Genomic DNA, 19,141 nt, shown 5'->3' with positions numbered 1-19,141 from the left:
ATATATAGGGAAAAATCATTAAAAATCTTCTCAAGAAAGAATTTGAATAGAATCATTAACTGTAAGCATTCACAAGTTGTGTGGATTATTTTTTTCCCCAAATTATGGTCCTTGGTTAGCATGGGTCTAAATACGGGGATCAGATTTTACATAATGCATGTATACAGAAAAATAAATGTTCTTCTCCAAAACAGTAAGGTCATGTTAGTCATATTGATGTTGAAACCCCTCTTCCAATGTTGTGTGGATTCGGAGACCCCTTAGAGTTAGGATGGGGTCACAATTTTTCATGGGAATTTAGAGAACAGCAAGGCTAAGTTACTCAGGTGAGCACAGTGGCCTGTGGATCTCTTGTTTTACATAGGTTACAACCTTTTTTTTTAATCTGAAATTTCAATAAAAATGTTATTTTTTTTTTTAATTATTTCTTTCACAAGTTAGCTAAAAATCAATTTTGTCTTTTTTTTTAATTCTGAAGTTTCCATATAAATACCAGAGGAATGTCCTATTTTAGGCTAAGTAACATTTATACCCCATGTTTAAGGTAACTAGAGAAGGGCACTGATACCTCAATTTCACTGCTGTGAAATTTGTTTGATAATACCCTCTGTTTTATGTCCATTGTGAAGAGGTTAATTCCTGCCCAGCTGACCAACCGAAGATATCAAGTTAGTGTGTGATAAAATTCTGTAACCTGAGTGGATTGATAAAGCAAGCAAAGTTAGAGGGATCATGAAACTTGGATTACATAGCTAGCTGAAAATTAAAAATGTCCATTCAATTTCTATAACAACGAATAATTATATATCTTCAAAGGAGGAAGTTATGTTTTCCAGGTGTTTTGTCTACCTTCCTATTCATTTATTGTTTTGTCTACCTGTCTATTCATCTATCTCTTTGGAATGATTTCTTAATCAGAGCATGAAAATTTAGGAAAAGGGGATTCCCATGTACAAGACAAAATCTGATATGAATCTTATTGTAAGGTGAATATTTTTCCGTATACACTTGTGTATTGAATTATTACTTGTAATACCTTGCGTGCAGTTGTATCTCCTTGGTCTAATTATTTGTATTTTATATCAGGTTTAATATTAATTTTTTTTTTCTCCCTGTTTAGAATATAAAATGTGCTACAGTATTAAATTGACCAAAATTGCATGCTAGTTAAAACTATATATATTGCTCTGATCTTGAATGGACATATAAGCAATAAAATTATAATTACATGTACTCTTAATTACATGATTTATAATAAACTAGCTCTTCCATAATCTTCATATTATGTACATGTATGTCAGAAGGAAGTATATGTACTTAACAATACAACCATGACTTTTTAAATTGACAGCTAAGGAAAGAAAACTAATATAATGGAAAAGGATGATCAAAGTGATATCATCCAGAAACTAAAGACAGCGATACTAGACAATGATTCAGTGAGCCTCAAAGAAATTCTTAGATCTTCACCTGAGGTTTCAGACCTAACTGTAGATGGATTGCCTCTAATACACTATGTCTGCAAACACCCAGGATCAAGTTGTGATGTCATACAGGCCATTCTGCAGTCCAGCAGTGTCGATGTCAACCAATCAAGTGATGAGGTCAGTTCAAATTTTACATATCTAAATTGCAAATATTATTTCTTATATGAACTTACAGAAAGCAAAACTCTTCATTGCTCTGTGAACTTTCTCAAGGTCAAGAGGTCAGGTCATGATGTAGGTCAAAGCTTGACACAACATACAGTAAAACTCAGTTATAAGGATAAGTCACTTATCTTGCATTTTACTTCCTTACAACTGAGGTTCTTTATATCTGTTTAAGGAACATAGTAATTTAAGGCTTTTACAGGATTTGAAAGAAGTTTCATATAACTGAGATTTCCTTATAAGTGAGTTCTGTATAACTGAGTTTTTACTACATACATGCCAGACTACAATATAATGCAATGTGATTGATGTAATATTTCTATTCTAATGTTTTCCACAAATGTAAATATATAAAATAAAAGTAAACAAATTAAAAAAAAATAAATAAAAAAGAAAAAAAAAAGAAATAAATAACAATGTCAAAAAGTTCACATTGAAATGAACTTGGTTGTAAATCTACCGAGAAGCCATTCATGCTTCATAATTGTGACTAACCATGATCATTTTCAAGTGAACTTTTCAGCATTGTTATTTATTTCTTAAGTGTTAAAAATACAATAAGATGGGTATATATTGTGAAAAACTTGTTATATACTGTTTGTGTACTTTTTTTTCCATGCCACTGTAATTCCGCAGAATCGCAATTTCTGTTCAGTCTGTGGGTAGAAAATTACACAGATTTCATGGATTGCCATTGTATATCTTAAATTCACATTCAGTACACTGTGACAAATTTCCGTGGAAAATTTGTGACCATGTACACCCGTAAATTAATCCCATGTGGAAAAGACTATGTCTACAGTATATATTTCATCATCAGTTTCTCTTGAGTCAACATTAGGACTCTTCTGGAAGCTTTTGATTTTTTAAACAATCATTGGATTAGCTTACCTGAGCAGTGAGCAAAATTGATGATCATTTTCTTCAAATGGTTGTTAACATCAGCATATTTAATTCAAGAGAACCCTGCAATGGATTTTGATTAAATGGGAAGTTTATCTCCATATTTGGTGCAAATTACATGTATTTTGTCTAATTTAGAGTAAATTGCTATTTTAAAAGCCAACATTGTCACCATTAGCTTCTGATAATCACTCATAATTTTTAGATATTAAATAATTTAAAAAAAAAATTCCAAATCATCAACATTACAGATTTTACTTCTTACAGGTATGAAGGCAGTTTTTAAGTAGATCGAAGTCTAGCTATCTTGGATTTTCACCGCTATGACTTTTTCTTTTCCTCTTAAGAAAAGATGAAAAGACATTTCACTGGCTTCTTAAACTTTTTTTTTAAATTTATCAATTTATTACAATTATTATTTTTTTTTTGGCTGTAACAATTTCCTTTGAGCATCATGGTCTTTTTACACTGTAGAGTCTAAGATATAAGGGCATACCAGTTGTATAAAACTGAATGCAAAATTTCAGGGAACACCATTGCAATTGGCCTGCAAGCATGGAACAGATCAGGTGGTACCAGTTTTGCTGGATGCGGGGGCATGGCTGGAATCAGAAGAAGTGCCTATTTATGATAACAACTCCCCCTTTTACCTAGCATCAGCATATGGCCATTATGGAGTCATAGAAAAGTTGTTTCTGTACCAGCCAAGTATGTCTAATATACCAACACCACTGGGTGAGAACCAATTTAAATTGTTAGCATGCTCTGCAAAATTTCTTTGTTGCTTCACTTGATTGGTAAAATGTATTAATAATTGAATGACACTAAAAATATGCCTGGTATATATTATGATATATACCATCCTCTTTTTCTGAGCATTTACAGCTTTTTGGTTTGATTGGAATCTCTATATTATTTGCATGCTTTTTGAAAGACTAAAATTGTAAATTTCAGAGATAAGTCAAAGGTCATCCAGCAAATGAAGGAAATGCTTTATTTTCATAATTAAGAAAGATGTAAACATGAAACCTGACATTTGAATGGGTCAATTCCCACCCAATCACATGCTAACAGTTTAAATACATGGTTACCTAGATATTTTGATTGTACTAAGCTAGCTTCCTTGTCCTATAACAGATAACCTTTAACCTCTAGCATGTCTACCTGCATGTAAATATGTAACATTTGTTGAAATAAGTTGAAAATAACTTTGATTATGTATGTCACATGCATTAATATTTATTTGCTGTAGATAAAATAGATATCTTACTTAGACTTTGATGTTGATTAAAAAATTAATCTTCTGTCATTGACTTAACTTTAATTTCAAAATAGAATGAAAATTAATTTTTTTAGAAATAAATACAATTAAAGAGTGTTCTCATTTTAACATGCAGTGGTGAATCAGGATCCACAAGGTTTGCATGCCTTTTAAAAAAAAATAATAATAACATAAAGGAATGACACATTAATCTACACTTGCTTGGATTAATCTTTATAAATTTATTTTAAATCATTTATTCATTTATTTTTTTTGTAAACATCCCTACACAGACCTTTACCGTATATCTGAGTAACCATTAGAAGAAAATATGCACTAACTTTCCCCACTATCCTTGGCAACAATTACCTCTATGTACTTGCTATATTATGATCATGTGCTGCTAATGCAATTATGGTTCAATTTATAGATAACAAATGCAGCTCATACATAATGCAGAGTTAATGTTGCTTTTTTTTTCTCTGCACTTAAAATAGAATTGTTTATTGATACTTGTATTTTGGACAATAACTTAAAAGAAGATCAATTCTGGTCAATAACTGCTTGAATTGACTGTGAGCACATGATAGTTGAGCATATAATCAGTGCAATTAAAATGAAGTTCTTATGGCTGGTTATATATTTCAATTTACCCAGTGCTTAAACCAACCTAATCTTAATGATAATTAATTCTTATGGAAAACTGACAATTTCATTTACTCGTATTTATTTGAAAATCGTGTCTTTATCCGTTGTACAAGAATCTTTAATGTGACACTTTCTTTGTAACTGGTGGCATTAAAAGTCAGTCATACACCTGTTCATTCAAACATGCATGTCCTTTTTTAAAAAAAAAAAAAAATAATAAATAAAAAAATGGGAAAAAAATTCTTTACCATCAGCCAGAATTTTTATGCAGGTAAAATCTTGCAAATTTTATACTAGTATATTGTACCCTCTTCAGGATCCAGACTTGTAATTGAAATAATTGATAAAAATAAAAAGTAGAAATCATGATAAAAAAATTGATCAGTGATAAAAATGATAGAGATAATGCATGTTATCAATTGCTGGTAGAAATGAAGTCCCGGCCAATGCAAACTCCCACATCCTAATCACATGACCCCCAGCTTCACCCAAATGGTAATATCATTGATAACTGATATTTAGTTTTGCAGGTGTTATTATGTTTTTCCATCCCCAAATGTTTATCTCTGGTAATAAAAACTCATGACCTTGATGACACCACCTTTAATCAAAATGGAGACATGGTTAACACCCCTTAACATATAACATAACATGTGTACATTGTACACATTCATGTCTTAAATCCTTAAGTACCTTTAATTTTGACTATGAATATGACATCTTGAATTCAGAGTATAATACTTTTTTAAATCATGGACATTAACATGCTATAGATTAGATTTTATGTAAGTTTAGTGACACACAGTATGAAGCTTCGACACAAATTGTGACAGAAACTTTTAACAGACAGAAGTGGCTGCATATATTTATTCCATAATTGCATGATTACTGCATGTAATGTAGATAAAATTATTTCCAACAGAATGCTTGATTTAGGGTTCATAATCTAAAATATTTGCTGGTTGCAAGTGCTGAAGCAATTGTTAATCTTTAATATATACTAGAACTATTTTATTAACTTTTCTAGTGTTCAGCTTACTTGCTCTAAAGACTTGAAAGTCTTATTGTTATGAGTTAATTAAGCTTTTAAAGCATTTTCTCTTACTTTTACTCTTGTATATGAACAGTAAATAATTCTTTATTAAACAGCTTTAAGCCATACGGCCCATCAGTTACACAAAATTAACATAATTATACACGCATAGCGAGAGTCTACGGGGGGGGGGGGGGGGGTGGAACCCCTAGTGTCCATCTGTCCGACTCCTCAACACCAACAATTACAGTAAGCATTAGATTCTCCATTATACATGAAAAATATCTATACATAATATACATATAAATTAAATTATTCATTATTTCTTAATATCAATGCATGAAAAATAAATTTCCCTAATCCAACTAAAACACCAACATCATGAGAGCTGAGTAACTGAGTAAGCTTGTACATATTTGGAGATCTGAAATAATATGGTTTGATATATTTTCTTCTTAAAGAATCATAAACAGGACATTCAAGCAAAAAATGATATTCATCTTCGATACGGTGATCATTACAAAATTGACATATTCTATTACTTCTTTCTATTTTCTGATATCTTCCTGTTTCTATACTTAAGCTATGGGAAGAAAGCCTTATTCTAGTAATATACTTCTTTAACTTAGAATGAATAGGTTTTGTCAAATATGCATGGATTTTGGAAAAATTATCACACACAATGTGCTTATACAAGAAGCACTTTGTTGAATTTTCAAAATAGGCATTACAATCTTGAAGGTAGATATCCAACAGTCTTTCCTTATATAAAGATATAAACTGTATTGGATTAATAAAATCTTGATTGATCCAAAAATTCCCAAGTCCCATTCTAAACAACTCATCTTTAACATCCCTTGCCCAGTTAAGTTTGGAGTGTAATTTATTTTCAGCATTATACAATAAATATTCATAAGAAGATTTCAATATACAGTTATTTGTACTAAGTAATTTACACCTTCTATTGATATACAGTACGGGAATCGGCTACCTCGTAAACACCATGTACTCTCACCATGCGTCACGTGACGTCTACATCTGATGGTACTATATATATATTTCATTGACAGAGTTATTGAGACAAACAGGCTTTAACAGAGTAATGAAGCAGACACACTTAGAAAAAAATGGAGCATATTATTACTTTGACAAAGTAATTGAAAAAAATATGCATTGAAAAAGTAATTGAAACAAACATGGTTTGACAGAGTAATTGAAGTAAACAAGCTCTTGCAGAGTAATTGAAATAAACATGCTTTGACAGGGTAATTGAAGCAGACATTCTTTGACAAAATAATCAAAGAAAACATGCTTTGACAAAGTAATTAAAGTAAACATGTTTTAACAGAGTATTTGAAGTAAACATGCTTTGACAGGGTAATTGAAATAAACATGGTTTGACAGAGTAATTGAAATAAACATTCTTTGACAGAATAATTGAAACAAACAGGCTTTGAGTTATTGTAGTATACATGCTTTGACAGAGTAAATGATGTATGCATGTTTTGACAAAGTAATATTGATATAAACACCTTTTTACAGAGTGATTAAAGAAATTATGCTTTGAGAGAGTAATTCCAAGAGTTCTAGTACAAATGCTTTAGTTACTCTAAATTAACAGAGTAATGAACCAAACATGCTCTTTCAGAATAATTAAATAAAACAGGTGTTGACAGAGTGATTGAAGCAAACATGCCCTGACACACTGATTGATACTGACATGCTTTGATAGAGTAATGAAGCAAAACCTCTTTTTGACAGTCATGCTTTGACTGGGTAATTTTTATGGAATAATTAGGACAAAATATTTTTGACAGTGTAATTGAAGGAAACATGCTTTGAACAGATAGAGTAACTGAAGTAAATGTGTCTATATGCAATCAAGATGAAATACAAAAGCATATGTACTAGAACTGTAGGAAATGATAATTAAAGTTCTATATGAAAAAAAAATACAATTTTATCTTATTTGTTTCCTTCTTAAATTTTTTACACTTATAAACTTATTAAGTGTCTAGCTAAATTTCCTTATAGTGAATACATCAGGATTATTCTACATATGTAGGAATTAAATTATATCAATAAAACATTTTATAAAAAATTAATTAGTCTCAATTAACTGAAATGAGATATGTTATAGAAAAATTTTTGTCACATTGAAATTTTGATTTTCTTTAAGAAGCTTGCAGACAATAGTTTGATTATGTAGTAAAATGAATAATGACAAACATGACATACATGTATATGGGTACTGTACAGTGAAAAATAAATGTGCTCTCAAACTTGATGTAAACAAGAAAATACTTTGAAATATCTGAGGATTCAAGATGGTTAGGACTTTAAACTCACTTCAAGATATTTGAGATATCAAAGTTAGAGATATGCTGAAATTTGACTGTGCAATTTTTACACCATATGTCTCAAAGTGTGTAACCCTGCTAAGCCTAGGTTATCACTAGACAAAAGCTCTTCAGAGGCTTGTCTTGTACACAGATATTTAATTTTCTATTAAAATTAACAGAGTTGGTGAAGGATCTGAGAGTAAGGACTTGTCTCCTGTATGCAGCCTGTTTGGGTGGTAACCAGAGAATCATCCGACTATGGCTGACCCCAGAAATGGACATCAATCACCCCCCTTATTACTGTCGCAGTGGCTCCTTTTCTATGGACAAGACTCCCCTGTATGCAGCTTGTGCTGGTTAGTGCTTCATAAAGGCATTTGATTTTAAGATTTTATCCTGATACAGCTATAGGTAGGAGTGGATTGCGTACTTATGTGGGTAACAGGCAAATTCAGAGAACTGTGGTTCCCTGTTTTCGGGTCTTATTAGTACAAAAGCTATGGCCAAGGTTAACTTTTTTTGAAAAGTAAGTTTAACTTCAAGGTCAAGGACATGAGGTCAAAAATTCTAAGCTCTGTCACAGGTTATGTTATGTTAAGTGTAAAAGCCTTATCTTCTCTTGACAAAGGTTAAGCTTTTGTGACAGACAGACAGACTAACTGACAAATAGAGGAATGCACACTTTTGTGAAAGTGAAAGACAACATTTACCTTAGCATACAATATTCAATACAATATTCATCATAGCACATCCAAGTATAGGAAAAGCATGAATTCCCAATATACTAGTAAATGTGCACTATGAATATGTTTTACTGTACCTGCTTATTATCTGAGGGTAGGGGCTGCTTCATGAAGTAGTTGTCATTGGTTAAAATGCTCAGAAACATGATGATTTACATTTCTTCTATAACAGGAAATCATCTGGAAGTGACAGAGTTGTTAGTGGGATTTGGTGCAGAACTTACCCAAAAAATCATAGAAGATTTCCCTGAGATCTCGGGTAAACTGGTGAAGAACTGCATCAGTCAACAGCAACTGGAATATACACATGAGGGCTACAGTGAAGACCTAGTGGTACTGTCAACATTCTTCAAGATTTTCAAATAATATCCTAAGAGAGAGAGAGAGAGAGAGAGAACAGAGAAAGAGAGAGGGGTTTACATTTATTTCATGATACATTGTAAGGTTGAACTTTTTGTATAGGGGTACATACTTCTCCATGATCAATGAAACTGGAATCCAATTTTACATTTTCAGCACATAGCCAACTACAGTCACAAAGAACTGGGAGGTTTTCATGAACATTGGCTGTCTGACTATAAAAACATTTTAGTTGAACTCAACATCAGCAACAACAATATTAGACGACTGCCAGCTGCAATCCCTTGGTCGTTACCCTCCCTCAAAATATTTAATGCCTCCTTTAACAAAATTACTGCTTTCAAAGTGGAAAGTCCCTCTGCAATACAGTGCTCTCAGTAAGGATTTCTCATCATTTATGTTAAATAAGTTTTCGCTAGATCATTGAAAGGAATTTTGAGCATAGCATTGCACAACTATATGGGGTTATGTGATAGATATCTTGCTTTGGAGTAACAATTTAACATTCTGTCTCTTTCATTTGGCATGTATAGTTAGGATTTTTTGTTTTATTTGTCGATATTAGGCCAACTTTAAAAAAAATGTTTGTTTGCCCTCTCCTGACTCAGGATGGAAAATTTGGGTCAGTAGGTACGGTAAGTGAGAAATGTTTTTTCTCAGAAAATTTAAAATTTTAATGCTGATTTTTCAAACTCTATTTTCCAGAATGTATAAAAAATAATGGCTTCCTGGAGGTAAAAAAAGTTTTGAGTCAGGCCATTTTTAGCCAGTCGGTTGGGAGAGGGCAACCAAACAATTTTTTAAAGATGGCCTTAAGATAAATTTTTAGTTAGTCATATTGACAGAAATGTATCAGTCATGACATGAGTCTTTCTGATCAGTAATATATGCAAAACTGCGTCAAAAGTATTCTCTGAATGAACAACAAATAACAAATTGCAAGCAGTGGGAAACTTACACATGGTGAGAAATATGTACATGAACTGATTGAAATTTTGCACAAACAACACATTTACACTATCTTCAAAATGTTTACTTAAAGATTTGAGAAAAAGTTCATACAAAAAAAATGAAAGAAAAAAAAAGTGTACAAGTGAAATTACATGTATATAATTACAAAGATCATAAATGTGCATGTTAGATAAATCACTCAGTGTGCATCAACAGGTTTGCATATCTTAATTATTATTCACTAGAATTGTTTGTCTTTGAATTTGCTTTGGTGCATATTCGTGAAACTGGATTTAGTGTGACACTGTATGTGTTGAGTCAGAAAAGTGTTCAAAAGTTTGTTTAAATTTCCCCAAATTCAAACAACAGTCAAGATTAATTTTTGCTATGTTGAATTTCATGGTATTTAAAGATGAAAAATACACTTTTTGAGACTGTTTATTTTATAGCTCTTTAAAATAATCAATCATTCTTTGTGATATTGTTATGATAGTTATTTTCCTAGATACTTAAATTAACAGATATCATGCACATATACAGATTGGGACAGCTGGAATATATGCTATTCTTTGATTGCATATAAATGTATAATAACTTCTAAAAATAATCATAGAGGAAAGCTTAGATTGTCTGTAGGCAGAATTTCTAGTGTTCTAGCTGCCAGACTCTCTGAAAGTCGTTTCTCTAGATGTAATAAGCTTAATAAATTGTTGCACATTTGTTTCAAATGATGTTACATCATATATATAAGCCAACAGACTATTGGCATGTGCATGGTCTCACATCTTCAAGTATTTTTCAGTCAGTGCATATGTATATTAACATGCATTCTCTGTAAGCACCAAAAAATTTTGGGAACAACAAAATCTCTGATTTTTTATGAAATTATATTTGCACCACAGGTGCATCTTGGTAAGACTGGGTGCACAAGTGAAACTTCTGACACCATATTTACTTAATTTTTTTTTACCAAGACGCACCTGTGCAAAGTTCATCAAAATCAGAGACATGCGCCCTATTATTAGTAAAATTTTTTGGTGCCTACAGAGAATGCAGGTTAAGACTGAACTTCCTGTGCATATGTGTAAACACTGAAGGGTTATATAATATTTATATACTGTAAATTATGAATGACTAGTCTAAATTTCACAGCAGTGAATGTACTCCAATAAAGCACATACGTACACTTTATATATGTTCTAGATCTGTGAAACAGTGATCCTATTTCTAAATATAACAGTGAATAAAGAGTCTACACAGTAGGATATTTCCTATGGTTATGTAACCAGAGACTACGTTGGTATAAATAGAAGTAAAAGAAAATTTGTCCAAATAATGGTGAATAACTCTTTGTGATGAGTTCGTTTGCAGGGACAATATTGTTGGACAACTGAATTAATTATCATTAATCTTGCATTACCTCATTTGGTTAGAGTGAAATGAAATGAAATGAAGATCATTAGGGGAATTTATACTCCTAAATTCTTCTTATTGATGAAATAATCATAGCTAGGCTTTTGATATTAAATATTTTCAAAATGGTGTATCCTATTTGATATTCTACTATGGTTATTGCAAAGATCAGAGAGATGCAACAGCCATATCAACAAATTATTGATAATTTTAAATCAGTTTCCTCTAGTTTTGACTGCCTTCACTAGGAAAAGGATAGAGGTATCTTTTGATTGTGATGCAAATTGGTGGAAAAAATTACTTTGAGTTCAGATTACATTGCACTTTTTCTCATCCTTGAGATACAAATGAACGAGGAGTAGCATTCAATTGTGACGTCATAAGACACTTATGATGAAGTCCAAATCTAGCTTCTGCATTTCTCTATACAGAGGTTTAAAGATTCGCCCTAGTAGAATAGAAAATTCCCTCGTAGTTGGAATTGCTGAGGAATATACCTCTCAGTCTCGAGACTTTGTTGGCAAATAAAAACCTTGCCCTTTAGGCTCGGTTTTTATTTGCCAACAAAATCTCTTGACTATCGGGATATATTCTTCAACAATTCCTTAGATTATTTATTTCTTAAATTGATAATACCTTAATTATTCATGAATATAGCTTTTGTTCAAAATGATATTTTTTATGTGTGTTATCTACCTTGAACAAGATATTCATATAATTACCACATACTAATACTAATGCACTGAATCTATTAAAATGTCCTGTCTATTTTAGTTTAGAAAATGTCCTCCTGCAGGAAAATTTGTTAGAAGAACTGTGTTATGAACTTTTTCAACTACCTGAACTGAAGTATTTGAATGTAGCGCACAATAGAATGAAGTATTTGGTGAAATCACACCAGAGATATGACGACTGGAAAAAGCTGACAGCAGATAGTAAATATTTTATCTTACTAATACACTTCAACAACATTGTCTGTCTGTTTGTCTGTGTATCTTTTTTTGATGTCCTGGAGGAGAAAAACTTGTACTCTATAATAGTTTCAAGATAAAATGTGTTCATCTTTGGTTGTGTGTTTGAAGAAAATTGGATATAATGTATGATGGTTTTTTACAAGAACCTCGATCAGCCTCATGTTTCTATAAAATTTAATAATAATGTTTTTTCGCTTTAAGCTGAGAAACCTGAGTGGTCCTGTACAAAATTACGCTGCCTGAATGCTTCGTATAACAAATTAGAAATGTTGCCGACAGAAATCAGCAGCTGTACCGGACTGGTAGAACTGGACGCCAGTAACAATAAACTGGTGGCCTTTCCGTCACCATGGGAATGTAAACTGGTAAATAGATAGAAATATATCCTGCATGATTGTCAGGGTTATAGCACAAATTCATTATAGAAAAAAAAATCACAGAATAACAACATTGCTTATGAATTTATTTGTAAAGGAGAGTTTATTAATGGTATAAATCCATGCCAGAAAATATTAATTCATACTTTTGATGAGAAACCTAAACTCGACTTCAAGCTGATTCATTTTATATACATGTATGTGCATGTATATATATATATTTATTTACTTACAGTCCACATTAAACCTTTCTCATAATGAAATATTCCGGTTTGCCCCGAGTGTGGAGCTATTCTGGTGTGCAACTTTAAAAAAGCTGCATCTTGACTTCAACTTATTAGAGGAAATGACAGAAAGCATGGTCAAATTATGTATGTTGATACATGTATAAAATGAAAATTAATTATTTAATGTAAAAGCAGAAATATTTGTTGGGGATGAAATTTTGTTTCCTTTGTCATTAACAATTTTCAACAAAATTAAATCACAAACGAAATTTTTAGATGTATATATTGAGTATGGTCTCTTGAAACCATCAAATTAAATCTCCACTAAGCTATTTTAGATCACAATGAAATTTTATCCCAACAAAAATTTCTGCATCTACAGTGTTTATTTAAAGATCTTAAATTGAAGCAAAAAAATATTTTATTCCGAAGAAAAACAGCACAACATTAATTTCAATTAAACATAATAAATGACTATCCTATAGCATATTTCAGTAATACATATAACAAATTACTATCCTGATAGTATAGTGTGTTTATCTTTATCATGTTTAATTAAATACTGTAAACATACTTTTTTTCCGTGGAGTCATAATTCTGAGGAATCATAATTTCTGTTTGATTTGCTGTTACATTGTAGCAAATTACACAGATTTCATGGATTGCCATATTGAATATTTTTAATGCAGTTTAAGAATGCTGTTAGAAATTTTAGCAGAAAGGTTATGACCACGTACATAGCATAAATTAATCCCATGTGGGAAAATGTATGTCTACAATATCTGCTGCATGTAGTGCTAGATACATGTACTATAAATGTGGATATTTATGTGCATTCTTAATTACGCAAATTAGAAGTAAGAACATTACTGTATACAGGGAATTTTTTGCTTCTGTTTTATTTTCGCCCCTTTCACCCTTATCACAGGTGGACGAATTTAAAATGGGGCGAATTCAAAGAACACAATATAATTTCGTAAACAGAACTGTGACTGGGTGAATTTAAAACAGGGCACAATTTTTCACAAGTGAGTAAGGGCAAAAATAACATGGGGCAAAAATAACAGTATTACAATACCTGAATTATGTATTGTTAAAACTAAATATACTTAAAGGTATTGGTACACCACGGGGATATTTACCTGAAATCTTTCATTTCACGTATTTAGCTTGAATTACCCCCACACAAAAATTTCCACATTTACAGTAATTTTTTTAAAGCATTATTAGAGAGGATAGAATAAATGTAGTCTCTCTTCCTTTGTAGGTTGTCTACAGGTGTTAAATTTATCTAACAACAAAATCAGTGTCCTGCACAGGCCGGAGGTATGGGACTGTAAAATGTTACAGATACTGGACCTCAGTGGCAACAGGCTGGGGCTCCCTACAGGGGATTCACCCATTCCCAGTCAAAAGACCAAGTAGGATACTAAATATGTCTTTAAGAAAAAATACTCATCCCGAATCAGCTTAGTACATCTAATTCATTTGTCTTAATCTGTAATATTTTTTCACTTCCAGAATACATGTACTGCCAAAAAGATTGAGTCGAACTTCTACAAGTGCTGAAAATGATTCTGCAAAAATTGTATTCCCATCATTTTTGGCTCACTGTCTGAACGAGTTAAATCTGAGTGATAATTGCTTGGATTGTGTTCCTCCATCTGTCTGTGAACTAGTATCACTGCAAACTTTAGATATATCAAGGTAAATGTTTAACATTAAAGAGAGATTTTTTAGATACTCTGGATTCATTGTTCATGGGGAACAATTGTTCATGGATTTTGTCAATCTCCATTGCCCATGAATTATCATCCCCTTCAATGATAATTTTGTCAACATATCAGTTTCAGAATCTCTCTTATACAATTTATCCGTAAAATTCCATTCCCATGAACCAGCAAAATTTCAATTACCACAAACATTGACACCAATGAATTAAAATAATTACATAGTATCTCGGTAGAGCACTTGACGAGAATTAAGGGGACTTTCTTTTGAAGTTTGGTCTAGTCCAATTTCTGCTGTCCTATTATATAGGTGTGAAAAAGCATACATGTACTTTGTATATTGTTTGAAAAAAAAAAAAGAAAAGAAAATGCACTTCTTTGAAGTTACAAATATATATGCTATTAATTTTTAGAAATCCATCCATAAAAGTACTACCAAAAGAACTTGGGCAATTAAGTCAGTGTAATAGCCTGAATGTCCATGGTACAGGGATCGCTGGGGATGAACCAGCATCCCCTGTTGGTAAGAAAATGTTAAGTTCAATAAAATTTAAGTATTAGACTGCAGTCATAAAGTAAAATTCATCTAAGGATGATGAAACATGTACATGTAGCTTAGAGAAAAATTTGTTGTAATGCTAAAGTTTCTTTACATGGCAATTGTTTTTACTAACATGTATTGAAATGAGCCAAAAAACCTTGATCCTTTTTAGATTGTCACATATGGACAAAAAAAATGATTCAGAGTCTGAATGAAAAACTTCGACAGAGCAAAGGGTACTACAGAATAAAGCTGGTTGTCATCGGCAAAAAGGTACTGAACGTTAAATATCCACAACGCTCTTCATCCCAGAGGTAATTCTTTCGTGCATTTTGAATCTCAATATAAATATATTTACTTTTTGTCTAGGATAAAGGGAAAACAGCCATTACAAACCTACTGGGCTGTAAAGCCAATATCGAGTTCCATGGTACTGGACTTCGGAGGGTAGAGACCATTCTGTCTCCCAAGAAGAAGGGGAGTAGTATTCTGAGTAAACTGGTATGTGTGTGAATGCCATTTTTAAAAAATCATTTTGTTATACAGTGTACTTGTATAAGTGAATCAATACAATTAATTTTCCTTTATCAAACATATGTGTCTACACATCTGCCACATTTTTCTCTAGCTTTAACAAAGATACAACAACTGATAACTTTCTACATACCGTACATTGTAATATATTAAAAGTTTGAAAATAAACAGTATAATTTGCTTTAACAAGTAAAAGATTGTTTTGGATTGGCATGATTTCTTCTAATTCTGACTTTGATATGAAGATAATCTGTTTCCTAATTGCCGAATTGAAACTGTAAGAGCTAAAATCTAAACATATGTATCGCAGCCACACCATCATAAACACAGAATTCGGACAGAGGTATGACTAATACACTTGTGTTACAGTATGTTAACAGTAGTCTCTTTCCTTTCTTATATTTAAAACTTAAAGTCCAGAATCATTGAGAGGAACAAATTTTATGAATTCTTTTCATCCTAGAGGTTTTATTTTAAAAATGTAAACTACTGAATTGTTGGGAGTGCCTGGATTATTATACATATACATGTACTATCCTGAATATTTGTTGGTACAACATACTTTATAGTTCCTCTCAATCATACTGGCTGGACTCTTGTACTATAAACATACTTTATTCTACAGTAAAACATATGAGATATAGCAGACTGTTAAGTTTCTGTGTTGTATCCATTATAATAAGTTACTACTTTGCAGTAGTTTGGGACAATTGTGACTTTGCTAAAAGCAAGTACATGTATTCACTATGTTTGCTATAGAGATGTTTTACTGTATAAAACTAGAACTTCACTAATTGTCTTATCAATTAACAGCAAATTGCATGTTTTGGAACATTTACAGTCTCTATAGCTGCATGAATTATAATAAATGCCTATGCAAGATTCTTGTGTTTGTTTGGGTATTTTGAAGCACTGACTTGCCACTAGTGTAGCTTAATATGTCTATCCTGTTTGCTTCATGAATGACATTTGAACAATAGTCACTAATCCTTATTTAGTTCTGAGCAGAGTTAGGTGAATTCTTCTGATTTAAATACTCACAGTAAACGTACATAAATTAGCACACTCAAAATTTAGTGCAATCACCCTCTTCAAACATGAATTTATTAGCACTCTAGAGTTTGAACAAAGACATATATATAAGCTTTAATCATATTTTAACGTGCACTTAAACTAGCAGCCAAGAAGCAGTGCAAAAGGTGCTGAAATATGATTACCGCTAAAATCTGCATGTGTACATAAATTGATGTATTCAAAATTTAGCGCAGTCACTGGTTATTGGGTGGTTGGCATAATCATGAATTATGAACGTCCGTGCCGTGAATTGTATTTATCAATGATTTATTAAAAGTACATGTATTCATGAATAAGCACATTATTGTCCACGCCAAAGCCGCTAAAATATGAAGCTTGCTTTTTTAAGTACACATACAGTAAGTACCTTTACAGTAAATCCAGTATCTTTATTTTAGCAATGAATTCTCCTTAACACAGTTTTAGTAAGCACTAGTGCGAGTTTAGTGGGGCTTGGCAGAAGAACATGAACAATAGGCTATGTAATGGTTTTTGGTCCCATTTGAGCAACTATAATTATTTATAATCTGAAAGAGAAAACTAGAGAAAAAAAGTCTTTAAATTTCATATATTTCCATTTCTATTTGTTTTCTCTGTGATAATTCTTTGAAAGTTAGTTGATTTGATTTCTTGATCATTCTACCGGCATGTAAATTTCGCCAAGTGATACGTCAGGAGCTAAAGAGGCGTAATGTGCATGTAAATCTTGTGTGTCTGTCTTTGTGTCTGACGCTAAGGAGGCCTAATATGCATTTAAATCTCATGCGGCTGTCTTTGTGTTCAACGTCAGTGGACAGGGACTTTTGAAATTGACATGGGAGGCCTCGTGTAATTAAAATTTATTAGTCTACATTTTTAAAATCTAATTAATTTACAAATTTATTTCACCATGAAATGGAAATATAAGGAATCGCTGTCTAGTTAGTAGAGTATGCCAGGGACATCAACGATAGTTGAAAACGTGGGATAATTTATGCATAACGGGCTTCACCCGTTATGCAAATTATCCCACGTTTCCAACTATCGTTGATGCCCGGCATACTCTACTAACTAGACAGTGATTCCTTAAATATATTTTCAGGTTGTTGCATTATTATCTATCTCCTATTAAAAATGCGAAGGTGAAGGTCAAAAAATTTAATGTGTCCTGGTACTACATAATGTGTAAGGCAATATGAGGTGCATTCTATCAATAATGTTATGCTTTGAATATGAACCTATCACTGATTATTCTCAAGGCAGCTACAGAAGCTGTTCAAATCAAGAATTCCTGAAATGAATGCAAAAAAAGTTGTGGAGCATAAATTTTATTTGATTTTCAATATTTTTCACAATATTACCCATTATCAAGTTAAGAAAAACAAAAAATGTGTCGTGAAATCCCCCCAAATTAAGTCAAGAGAAATTTTCCCCCAAACCAGTGTCAAAAGGTTAAAAGATTTGTTTATTATTTTACTTAAAGACTTTTACAGAAAAACATGAGAAATGATTAAATTTTCTGTTACATGTTCAGAGGGACCACTCTAAGAAGGTACCTGTAGAACTGTGTGTTTGGGATTTGGCAGGAGACGAGTGCTACAAGGCTACACAACACTGCTTCTTCACTCCTAACTCCCTGTACCTTGTGGTCTGGGATCTCTGGTCTCTGGCTAAAGACATGGACAAAATAGGAAAACTTCTCTACAGTATAGAGGTAAAACCTATTCACTGTGGAGGCAGCTAGCAGTCACCTTTATGATATTATTGCCTTTCAAATTTTTGGTGTTAGCTGTTCATTTTTTTTTGTCCTGTTTGAAAAGAGACTTGTTGAAGTTTGGCGTAAATGAAAATTAAATAGCTATATCTAACAAATTAAAATAGTGAATTTAAGAATAAATGAAAAAAACATTGGAAATTCATCAGAAAAAAATTATAGATGCTTCAAGACAGATAGGGTTCTCACTACTTACACTATATTTAAATAATTGTATTTCATGATTTTCCCTCCATTAGGCAAGAAATCCAAACTCAAAAGTGATCATTGCGGCCACTTTTCTTGACAAGAATAACAGCCCAAACAGAGTCAATGAGGTGACAGAGATCAAGGAGAAGCTGCTGGAGGCGTTTGGAAGTTCCTCAGAAAGATGTGGGGGACTCTGCTCCCAGCTGGAGGATTACAATATCATCCCCATGTCTTGTACCACAGGAGAAGGTGGGGGTCAAACTGATGACCTAGTTAACAAAACTTTCTATCACTACATAGTCTTTATTTTTTTTGAGATTTAATTTAATGGCCAACGTTTTACACCTATGTCCACTAACTCTTTTTCAAGCTTTGTCTGTGTGTGTTTGTGTAATATATGTCTGTCTGAATAATTTCAACTTTTTAATTACTGGTA

The 19,141-nt window shown here is 32.1% G+C and overlaps 1 protein-coding gene across 3 annotated transcripts in view; it reads left to right on the top strand.

The window, feature by feature from the left end:
- Nucleotides 1-1,351: 1,351 nt before the first annotated feature.
- Nucleotides 1,352-19,141, top strand: part of LOC133172760 (leucine-rich repeat serine/threonine-protein kinase 1-like) — a 29,806-nt gene continuing 12,016 nt past the window's right edge. The window contains exons 1-16 of one of the 3 annotated variants that reach the window (XM_061307682.1): nucleotides 1,352-1,604; nucleotides 3,083-3,263; nucleotides 8,019-8,195; nucleotides 8,755-8,915; nucleotides 9,099-9,319; nucleotides 12,081-12,241; nucleotides 12,482-12,645; nucleotides 12,893-13,028; nucleotides 14,152-14,305; nucleotides 14,406-14,591; nucleotides 15,028-15,137; nucleotides 15,328-15,428; nucleotides 15,525-15,656; nucleotides 16,000-16,032; nucleotides 18,277-18,456; nucleotides 18,756-18,954. In XM_061307682.1, the coding sequence (XP_061163666.1) occupies nucleotides 1,374-1,604; nucleotides 3,083-3,263; nucleotides 8,019-8,195; nucleotides 8,755-8,915; nucleotides 9,099-9,319; nucleotides 12,081-12,241; nucleotides 12,482-12,645; nucleotides 12,893-13,028; nucleotides 14,152-14,305; nucleotides 14,406-14,591; nucleotides 15,028-15,137; nucleotides 15,328-15,428; nucleotides 15,525-15,656; nucleotides 16,000-16,032; nucleotides 18,277-18,456; nucleotides 18,756-18,954 (2,527 nt within the window). In that variant the 5' untranslated portion in view covers nucleotides 1,352-1,373. Of the gene's footprint in view, nucleotides 1,605-3,082; nucleotides 3,291-8,018; nucleotides 8,196-8,754; nucleotides 8,916-9,098; nucleotides 9,320-12,080; nucleotides 12,242-12,481; nucleotides 12,646-12,892; nucleotides 13,029-14,151; nucleotides 14,306-14,405; nucleotides 14,592-15,027; nucleotides 15,138-15,327; nucleotides 15,429-15,524; nucleotides 15,657-15,999; nucleotides 16,033-18,276; nucleotides 18,457-18,755; nucleotides 18,955-19,141 lie in introns of all 3 variants that reach the window. The other 2 variants (XM_061307681.1, XM_061307683.1) reach the window with 2 other exon arrangements.

This window comes from Saccostrea echinata, unplaced genomic scaffold (genome assembly GCF_033153115.1).
Source record: "Saccostrea echinata isolate AGI-Se365-2 ecotype Australia unplaced genomic scaffold, CSIRO_AGI_Sech_v1 ptg000002l, whole genome shotgun sequence".
Lineage (NCBI taxonomy): Eukaryota > Metazoa > Mollusca > Bivalvia > Ostreida > Ostreidae > Saccostrea > Saccostrea echinata.
The sequence above is the reverse complement of the archived record's forward strand: the minus strand, read 5'-3'. Positions and strand labels throughout refer to the sequence as shown.